Genomic DNA, 10,727 nt, shown 5'->3' with positions numbered 1-10,727 from the left:
TGCAAGTCTGCGCATGTGTGAAATTGTCAAAATATTTACCAACGGGGAAAGGGCGGGGTACAGGTTGGGGAATAAAAAATAAATGGGAAGGAAAATACAAATTAATGATCGATAACTTACCCACAGAATATTAAGTAATTCTGAGATGAAATTAAACTAAATGTTAAACGATTTTGATAAATTTCAAATGATATGATTCGGCGAAAAACTTCAAAAACTTACTCCCATGGGACTGATTCAAATCTCCCGCCATCTGTGCGCGCGCACATTCTCAGCCATTTCCACGAGGTTGGTTGTGTTGCAATTCTTTCGCGGAAATTTTAGCTTTTTTCGCTTGTTTATAGCACTGTTTAGCAAGAAAATCATTTCAGGACTTTAGGATGCCTGCAAGAAAACGTCAGCCAACCAAAAGGAAAGCAGAAGCGCCGGCGAAAGAAGTAGATGACAAGAAAAAGGAAAAGCGAGGTAAAGTTACTGAACCGGCGAATCTTGTCTCGTCCATGTATAGCGGTATTTCAACACTCTTCAGTCCTCTGTATTTAATTCCTCATCGTTAGCTATCCTCAGAATATCCTGATGCTCTCCTGGAGCATTTTTTTAAAATTGCATTGTATAAAGGTCTACAAACTCCATCAGAAGCTTCATGAGCTTAAATGTGAGCTCAGTTTTTGAGCTTACACCGGTCCATGAGACTTGCGAAATGTGATGCTCAATATAAGAAAAACTTTCCTCTAGATGGTCCAACCGGATAAGCAAATCATCCTCACAGCTTCTCAATTTGACTGGTGCCTAGCTCTTAATGAAAGCCCTGAGCTAGCTAGAGTGCAACAAAAATTGCAGCAGAAATCACTAAGAGGCCATTTTGGGAAAAAAACGGGGATTGTGAGCAAGAGTTGATGGAGTGGTGGGGGGGGGATCTGCTGTCAGACGAGTGAAGGATAGGGCTGCAAAATCAGACTTTCTTTGAGTTGCTCAGCCTGCTGTTTATATTCCTCAATCTGGCTTTTAATGCAGTGAACATTTTTTTCTTTTTTACAGAGGCACTTGCTACTTCTGACCTCAGAGAAACTGGTCATGTTCTTACACTTGGCCAGGGAGATGTTGGTCAGTTGGGTCTAGGGGAAGATATTTTAGAACGAAAGAAACCAGCGATTGTGAAAGGGCTTGATGACCTGGAGATTGTTCAAGTGGAATGTGGAGGAATGCACACTGTGGCCCTCACTAACAAAGGAAAGGTAATCACAGCAAAATTAGTTATTCAAACACATGAGTTTCATTACTTTTGCTTTACAGGTAAAGTTCACGGTGATAAACCCTTGACAACTAGTATTATCTGAAAGTGAAAAATCATTTCAGTAACACATCAAAGAAATGTCCTATTGCTAATGTCACAATAGAAGTTGTACATTATCCACAAGTCTTGATTGGACAAAATGCAGATGCTAACAAATCTCAGCTCTGCAGGGAGAAGGAACTTAACCAGAATTTTCTTTCTGTTAATCTTAGGTTGCATCATTAATGAATGAAAGTGTTAGGCATATTTTGAGCTGTGCAGTTCTGTAGCTTAAAAAACAGACAATAAGTCATATAATGGCAAAGCAGCTTTTAATAACCTACATTTGCCAGTTGCTGTACAGCTTACAAGACCCATCTGAAGACAGGGAAGTAATTTTTCCAGAGATGAGAAAAGAGGGAACAAAAAAACAAGACTAGATACAGGTATTATTTGTAGTTTAGATAACAGTCATTGCTTCCTTACGCAGGTTTACACTTGGGGGTGTAATGACGAAGGTGCTCTCGGTCGAGTGACCTCAAGCAGTGGTGGGGAGGAGTTTACAGCTGGACCAGTACAAGAGATGGAAACTGTTAATGTGATCATGGTATCAGCAGGAGACAGTCACACAATGGCGTTATCTGACAATGGAACTGTGTATGGCTGGGGAACATACAGGGTAATTTATAGTCCAAAATAGATCTGCAGTGCATACTCAGTGTGCTCCCTTCCTGCATGAAAGACTAGTAGCTGTAATGGTTGTACTACTGACTCAATTCGGTATTGAGTCTTAACAGCTTGGTGTTAAGTGTAATTCAGACAACTCCAGAAGAATGCCAACCTATGCGCACCTGTATGCATTGTAGGTCTGGTCTGAGCAAACCTTTTTTGAGAAAAACTAAGCCAGGCTGATACATATGTATTGCTTCATCATAAGCCTGATGAGGAACATGCAAGTTGCAAAACTAATTGAACTGTTTAGTGTAAAGCTTGTACATTTTACACTGGACATGTTTTGTTGCTATGATCATTGCAAAATGCAGACTAATACCAGGGCTTGAGAAAAAAAAAATGAAAGTTCAGCTTGCCCTTTGAACAGGTAGCTCTCAAAGTTGGCCAGCAACAAACCTGAGCCCATGCACATTGGGCAAATGCCCAGTGAGAAATTCTACCCGTCCCAGATGACCAGGCAGCACTTTTTTCAATACTTTTCATAAGAATTGCAGTAAAGCGCTGAAGTCGACAAGATTTCACTTTGAGTCTGGATTTGATACTTGATAAACTGACCTCTATTTCCTCAAAGCTTCCTTTATTTAATGGCTGAATTCTCTGCAGGAGCCTCAATGAAGACAGGTTTTTGCATTGTAATGGATCTTCTTTTACCCTCTTACAGGATGCCAGTGGACAGGTGGGCCTTCAAGCAGATGGCATCAAGCACAAGCCTACTGTTATTCTAACCCTTCAAAATGACCCCATAATCAAAATAGCTTCAGGAAATGATCATACAGCTGCACTAACAAAGAACGGCAACATATTCACTTGGGGGTGTGCAGAGCAAGGTCAGTTAGGAAGAATAATGGGATGTTTTACCAGTCGAGGAGGCCGCAGGGGTCTACAGTACATCTTAAACCCAAAACAGGTGCGAGACAAGAAGAAAGGACTTAAATTTAAAGACATTTTCTGTGGCAGCTATTCGACATTTGCTGTTGCTCAAGATGGACCAGTTTATGCTTGGGGCTTAAACAACTACGGTCAACTAGGAACTGGAGATTTGGAAACTTTATACGCTCCTGTGAAAGTTGAATCCCTGACATCTTTAAACGTGGACAGTGATAAGTGTGTCAGCATAGCTAGTGGCCAACACCACACAATCATACTAGATTCATCTGGCAAAGTGTACGCAATGGGAAGAGCAGAGTATGGAAGGCTTGGTTTAGGTGATGATGCAAAAGAGACGTCGACCCCAGTTCAGGTTATGGCATTGGACGGTAACCCCATTCGCAAGGTCGCTTGTGGTGAAGCTGTCAGCTTGGCAGTCACAAATAAGGGTGACTTGTACTCATGGGGTTTTGGAAGTTGTCTGCAGCTGGGTACAGGGGAAGACGAGGATGAATTCTTACCCACTAAAGTTGAAGGGAAGAACTTGCAGTCTGACCTCCATGAAGTGTTAGGGGTGTCTTCTGGAGGACAACATACAGCTATGCTAGTGAAAGACAAGAAACAATGAGAAATAAATAATGCATAGTATGCATACAGTTATCTGTTACCAGGGGCAGACCCAGATGAGATACTGTAAGCTAAGTGAGCAAGGGGGGAGGTTGGTAGTTAACTTAAAGATAGTGGGTCGAGAGGGAGGGGGAGTAGCAAAGGGAGGACAGTCAGGGGGGAGCAGCTCCTCACCATTCTGCTGCAGGATACAGAAATGTCACACAGTATCATTTTTGTTGTTGTTTAACATCTTTTAATATTGCTTTCTCTTTTTCCTTTTTAATGACATTAAGTTATTCAGCTACATGTATTAAAGAAATTGTCTTATTTCTGTTCAAGACAGAGTAACAAAAATTTCAATCTGTAGTTTACAAAACATTCTGTTATAATTTTGTCACTCGATTAATGTTTAGCAATATTTTTTAAATTATGCTACCCAAATGTTTAATTATTAATTCCAAGCATGCATAAATTAATCTTCAAGTGCATGTAATTAACCATTAAACCTTACATGAATAAGTGGAAATTCAAATAGGCTTGCTGTATCTGAAATATGTTTGTATAATGTGCCAACAAAGGATCAATTGTTGGCAAATATGAATAGCAAAACTTGCTTTCTAAATTTGGAGTTCTTTTTTTTTTTTTTTTTTCGAAATAAGGAGCAAGGCCAAACTGTGTTAAATACAAACTGGCCATTTGAATTAAATCAACTTCAATGTTCTCTTCAAACTAGAACAAACAAGAACATTGTACAGTTAGACAGATACCATATAGATCTAAAGAATGATTTTACCCAACCCGTGAAATACAGTAGTATACAATTAGATTCTATTAGACATAACTCTCAATGTTTTCTTTCAATAGTTTTGGTTATTTCTGACTTATTTTTAGATGTTTCATGAGTTAAGTAAAGTCATTCTAGATACTTATAAGAGGCTGCCAATTTGTTTGAAAGACACTCTGAAATCCTCTTTGTTACAATGTACATGTAGACTTGTAGGTGTTGCTGAGATTTCAAAAATTTACAAGGTTTTGTTTCTACAGTAACAGCTTGTCTGTGAAATAGCTTCGCCTTACACCCATATTACTGTGACACTTGGAAAACCGTGAACACCAGAAATTTTTATGGAATGTTATCGTGTATCGAGGAAAAGGCTAACTAGGCGGGAGAAAACTAAACCACAAAAAGCAACAGTAATTAAATTTGGTTTGTGGTTTTGAGGTTTGCTCGCATGTCCTGAACTTTGTTGTGATTGGTCATTGCACAAATTATTGACCTGTCAGAATCAAATTAAAGTGTTCATGGTACTTTTGACTTGCACCAATACCAACTTTTTCTACACCATAAATTTTTGTTGTCTCCACTAAAACTCTCTCTCTTAACTTCAGTTCTATAATGTAAGTAATAAGGTACTAAACATTTCTGCTCATACAGTAGCAACAATTTTAATTTATTTTATATTTTGATACATGAACTTGACTATCAATGTCAGATTGTTGTGATATATTTTTGCTTTGATGATAAAATTAATCATGAATGAGTTACTCCTTGGAGTTCAAATGTGGCTGCCAGTGATATCAATAAACTCGTTTTTACAAAATAGAAAAAGACCTGTTCCATGACTGTTGACAAATGCCACCCAGGAAATCAGTTAATCAGCCGGTGAAAATATTATAACAAATTATATGTTGTCAAAACTGTTTCTTAGTGGCGAAGGGGCATCTACATGTATGAAACAATGAAGTTCAAAAGGATGGGTTTGGCAGTTTTTAGGAATGGAGGAGTAAAATAAATCAAAATTCTAAATTAATGCTGAAGCATAGGGGTAAAAAAACAAAAGAAATAATTAATTCCAGTTCCTCTTATTCCTCAATAATGCAAAGCAGTTCATATTTGAATCTTCAGGCAGGGAGCTTTCATGCCCCATTTGGTCCAAATTTCAGGCCACTTCCTCATAGAAGTTCTATGTGGCACCATGAGAGGCTCCTGGGATGACCCCTTTTGAAAAGCCCATTCCATAAGACCCTCTTTTTGAGGCCTTTGTTGCGACATCAACTATAAATACTCAGGACTTTCTTCATGTTGACCAAGCTGAGAATCATGTAGATCCACAGTGTAATTCAACCAAAGCCGTCAGTGTTATCTTGATAGCCATGAACACCAGCAGCATCTACGTAGAATACACAAGAGGAACTTGGAAGATGAGGTGCAAACACGACTCTTAGATGTCTCTTGATTATGAGGCCATTGTCCTGAAGAATTAAATGGTCAGCAACAAATTAGAAAGGGGTAAATGTGTTGGATAAATCTAACAAGTGACATGATGTGAAAACTGCAATGGTGCTTTTAAAAAATACATCAAAACAGGGCTTGAAACATAGCCATTATTAGCTTCCAAATGAAACTGAAAACCAGCTGGAAGGAATATAGTTTGTCAGAAATATTCAGACTAATGACAGCTGTCCCTGCACTACACTCCTCTCTCCACTGATCTCTCATGCACACCAAGATCTTTTCCTCATAAATTTCATGATATATTGACTCAAAGTGCAATGCTGACGACAAGAAGCTGTTTTGCCAAATGATGTCATTATTGTCATTAAGGGAGCACTTATTTTAGACAAAAAAACCAAAACCAATCACAAATCTCAATGACATGCATGAACAGCCCTGTCAAAATAAGCTGGTACGGTGGAACCCTGTCACCATGTTAATACGGTCACCTCATTATCACGTCCACTTTCCCAGAGACCAACGGCCAGATTCTGAAATCCCAACCTGTGTAATCCTTTATTACACATTACACAATTTATACAGCCACTCAAACCAGTTATGTTACTCTTTCCATTGTTAATATTGTATGTACTTCAATTGAAGTTTCAACGTTTTTAAAATTATATCTGCCTACTGGCTGCTTATTAAAGAACAGTTGTTAGTGGTAAATCTGTTAAGACCATTCAATTTAGACCAGTCAAGAGGTCTGTTTGACTCTACCTCGTTACTAACACAGCCACCCTGTTAATACGGCCAAATTTTCATGGCCTCTTAGTGACCGCATTAGTGGGGTTCCACTGAAGCCACCTTTTTTTGCCTGCTTACAATCAATAATTTGCTGCCTACTTTGTACTGGAGTTCTTTGATCCTGACTAACAGCGAATTAATCTCTAGCCTTGACTGAATTACTTCTGAAATCCTGCCTGCTTCTACAAAACACACACATACCTGCAGCAGTTGTTCTGTGCGGGATAACATCAGACGCACGGTCACCATACTGGACCAAGCCATTCCAAGAGCAGGAATTACTGCCTTATTTCCACTCATCCATCTGACAAGAAGAAAAATGAGAACGTTCATGATTAGTGGGTAATTTTACAACTTTTTCAAATTGTTTTCTTGACAGAGTGGACCAATGATAAATGATTGTATTTTTATGCATTAATTATCTGAAATAGGATAATCATTTAAAAAAAAATAAGTGCATAGACTTCAAAGATTCCAGATGACATTTTCAATGCCTTCATTACACCGTTTGCTTTCAGAATTCTATCAAATATTTATTTGGCTTATATTGTCAACTTAGAATAGATGAAAACAAACCTGTTCTTCTCAGTTTGAATAACATCAGAGACCTTGAAAGTAGAAAATCAAAATTATTAATGTATGAATGATAAATGAAAAAAGACAAGGATACAATAGCTAACTTGCAGAGTTGTGCATATAAATTGTGTGTGCAATCAAGTACTTTTAAAAAACAAAGGAACATAAAAAATGTCATTAATTGCAAGTTTAATATCAAATTCTGACAGTCAAATCAATCAATCAATCAATCAATCCTTTATTTGTTAGAGCAGATTTATAATTACCAGATTGAATGAACATTATTGAATCGGCAGCCAAAAGGCTGATGTTGACCTGCTATAATAGTAAAATAACTAAGATAAAAATAAAACAATAATTAGAATTAAAATACCTTATTAACTTAATAATAAATAAAATCATCTTTCTTGTTTGAAATCAAAATAGCTTCTTTATTAAAACAAAATTGGAGGATGTCTTTAGAACATTTTCTTAAAATTGATTTAAAGCCTTCTTTACTAATACAGTTACTGTAAAACAATTCCCAGGTTTTCTCTGAAGATCACTTCTGGTCAGGTTCATTTTAAACGACATTCGGATCACCAAAGATGGTCCACTTCTGGTTACCACACTATTAAAACAATTTGGCTAATTAGATTTAATTGTCAACTGTTCGGGTGGTAATAACATGTTAAAATCATTTGCCAAAAACCCAGGAATCAACATTTGTAGCTGGATAAACAAAGGGTCAGACACAAACCTGATTCACACATACAACTGGGATAGAATACAGATTGCTAAGTTTGTGAAGTTGTGCCCCAAATGACCTGAGAATCTTTGCTCGCTTGGATGTTTCTCCAAGTGAATACTCCACACGAAAGAGGGCGGCAATAGAGTCAATGATCACAAGCTTAATGGCTCCTCTATTCAGCAGCACAGGCAAGCGATGCATTATGATGTTCCGTAAGTCATCCTGTAATGTTATTGAGAAATATATTGATTATTTTATCTTAGCCTGATTTTCAGTTGTGAGTCCTCTGATTCCTAATTTGTTTTACAGACTTAAGTGACTAGAAGAGAAGGCCCAAAAGATTGCTGCCTGGTCATAGCCTACGAACAGCCTCTTCCCATGAAAGAAAGTAGAGGAGCCCAGTAGCATTCATTGCGAACCTACTATTTGAAGCACTGACACAGTTTCAATCAGATTGAGATTTCTTTCTGCCAAAGTGAGAGTTACACTGTATGCAGGAACTGATTATCAAGAAAAGTCTTCTATATTTTATGCCCTTGGGTATAAAGAATCAAATGCGGGTAGCACTGAAAGTAATGCAGAGATTGCCCCTTGGTAACCACAGGAGATTTGCTAGGTTAGGTAACGGTGTAGCTCATTTTTCCTTACTAATTTCTCTTACCACATCAGCTGCATGTTCAATGAAAATATTGTCAGTGGGACTGGCTTCCCCTTTGGCAAAACTCTGTGTCAGTTGATGAAGTCTTTTGCTGGGAAAAACATCCTCAGTTGAAATGTAAACTGCACCTGTTTAAAAAGAATATTAAGTAGTCACTGATGTTAGCATCAACATCTGATTCTCTTAAAAATACATGTATGTATTGTGTACACTGGATTGTCAAACAGAAAGTCAGAGATTATGATATCAGCAAGGGAACTGTAACCTGGAGAAAATATATAGCTGGTAGCATAAAGTTTTAAGTTCATGATTTTGAAATTGGAGAAAGGGCAAACAGAATGATTAGATCACGTACCCCCTCCAAGGCCACCATGCTCAAGTGGTAACTGAACTGAAAGACACAGCTGTAAACAAATTTGTGTTTTGCCAGAGGAACTCTCTCCTGTAATCTCTGTGATGCCTTCTCTCAGGATGCCCCCACGTAGGAAGCCATCCAATATTTGGCACCCTAAAGACAATCTATGTCCCTTGTTTGAACTGTGATAGTGAGTATCATTGTTACATAATGACAGGGCTGTTCTCATGGTTGGACACGGAAGAGAATATGCCACAGCTTTTATAAGAATGGAGACATCAAACGATGAAAGCTTTGTGGTCCTCTCCAGATCTGATGCTGACATGCAAAGAATTGCGGTTTGGCTTGCCAACTTTGCTATAATTAGATTAAAACCAATAACTGTAAATTGTATACATTAAATACTAAGCTGTAAATGTAATACCGTGACTATTCTCTAAACAGACAACTATACAAGCCAGGCAACTATACAAGATACACATATTTTAAATGGACACCAAGATTAGAATTGGTTCCTGCCATTCTTCTGTTACGGGGAGCAGGGATGGCACCGTGGTGAGAGCGCTTGACCCCACCTATGTGGCCCGGGTTTGATTCCAGCCTGGTGTCATAGGTGGGTTGAGTTTGTAGTTGGTTCTTGCCTTGTTCCAAGGTTTTTCTCCAGGTTCTACGGTTTCCCTTCCTCTACAGAAACCAACATCTCCAAATTCCAATTCAACCAGGACAGAGGACCCACATAAAAACCAGATAAGGCTGATGTGGTTCCTCTCTAAATATTGTAATTTACTGTACTGCAACCCAATAATCTTTGAGATGTACACCTTGCATTAAAAATTTATGGATGCTAGATCACTAGTCAGCTATAGTGGACATTAAGACTTTGAAACTCCCGTACTGTCAACTGACACTAGCTAGAGATGTCTTTTTATGGTTCCAAGCATCTAGATATGTCTCATTTTGTCATGTAATGAAGGACCAGAACTGCACTACCCTACTGACTGTCCGTTGGAGCAAGACCAACCCTTCCATCACGAGTGACAGTACGTAGTCAGTTGCAGGCCAGGTTTGAGTTGAGGCAATGTCTTTGAGAAAGTCGCCTGTACTGTCAAGAGTTTGGTAGCTGCGATGATCATATAAATATGTTCACCTCAGAACAAGGATGGTAAAGATTAGGCCAGGTATACGCATAGAGCGTATGAGTTCAAGCGAATTCGAAACTAAGGGGAGCTAGTTAGCTGAGCTTGACAATTCATCTCAGTTGGCGCCTCGATCTTGGCGGGATCCCGGGGAACTTTCAGATCTTACCTTTCTTTAGCGCTGTTATTATTCGAGGATGAACATCCAACCTTTCCACACTGTTCATTGTATATCTTTTTTCTTTACGTTGAATTAAAACCTCTTTTGTTTATCTACCAGAACATTGACAATGTCAAAGGAGTTTTGTCATTCGTAATAAGCGCCATGCCGCCATTGCGAACCGCGCTGCAAGGGCTTGTGGGCTTGCTCTAGAATCCAGTTCTCTCTATCGCTTCGCGCACGGCAAATCGCGCAGAAATGTTCAGCAGAGTCAGGATAATGACCGTGTAGAGTACAGACTGCATCAGAGTCGCCTCTTTGAGTGTTTTGTTGCTCTTTTTTGTCATTGTTAATTTTGACGTTGTTGCTGTTGTTCAATATCTTGGAAGGAGGAAGAGTGGAAATTCCGCTAACGTATTTACCCATGTTTGGCCGAATCGCTGACCGCAGATGAGGGCTCCAACAGTTTATACCACCGCGTGTCATGCAATTGGGACTAGAAGCTACCAAACAAATCCCTTACAACAGACAGATTTCAAGCATTTTAAGATAGCCGGTATTTACCTCCGACCTTTTTCCTGCCTTGATGATAGGTGTCCCTTCCGGTGT

General features: G+C 38.8%; 2 protein-coding genes across 3 annotated transcripts; one reads left to right on the top strand and one right to left on the bottom strand.

Annotated features, from left to right (window-relative positions):
• The first annotated feature begins 280 nt into the window (after positions 1-280).
• Positions 281-5,090, top strand: LOC145483970 (regulator of chromosome condensation-like). The gene is made up of 4 exons (XM_081462557.1): positions 281-465; positions 1,039-1,235; positions 1,764-1,952; positions 2,667-5,090. Exons 1-4 carry the CDS (start codon positions 381-383, stop codon positions 3,498-3,500), a joined length of 1,305 nt encoding a protein of 434 aa, XP_081318683.1. The 5' UTR covers positions 281-380; the 3' UTR covers positions 3,501-5,090.
• Positions 5,091-5,189: 99 nt separating this feature from the next.
• LOC145483971 (DNA repair protein XRCC3-like) lies at positions 5,190-10,726 on the bottom strand. Of its 2 annotated transcripts, XM_081462559.1 has the most exons (7): positions 10,128-10,726; positions 8,823-9,179; positions 8,471-8,595; positions 7,819-8,031; positions 7,080-7,111; positions 6,705-6,807; positions 5,190-5,734 (listed from the first exon to the last, which is right to left on the bottom strand). In XM_081462559.1, exons 1-7 carry the CDS (start codon positions 10,183-10,185, stop codon positions 5,603-5,605), a joined length of 1,020 nt encoding a protein of 339 aa, XP_081318685.1. In that variant the 5' UTR covers positions 10,186-10,726; the 3' UTR covers positions 5,190-5,602. The 2 variants fall into 2 exon arrangements, with proteins under 2 accessions (XP_081318685.1, XP_081318684.1); XM_081462558.1 differs by lacking the exon at positions 5,190-5,734 and having other exon boundaries at positions 6,343-6,807.
• Position 10,727: the final 1 nt, after the last annotated feature.

Source organism: Orbicella franksi, chromosome 4, assembly GCF_964199315.1.
Source record: "Orbicella franksi chromosome 4, jaOrbFran1.1, whole genome shotgun sequence".
Lineage (NCBI taxonomy): Eukaryota > Metazoa > Cnidaria > Anthozoa > Scleractinia > Merulinidae > Orbicella > Orbicella franksi.
Note: the sequence above shows the minus strand (reverse complement) of the source record. Positions and strands in the feature narration are given on the sequence as shown.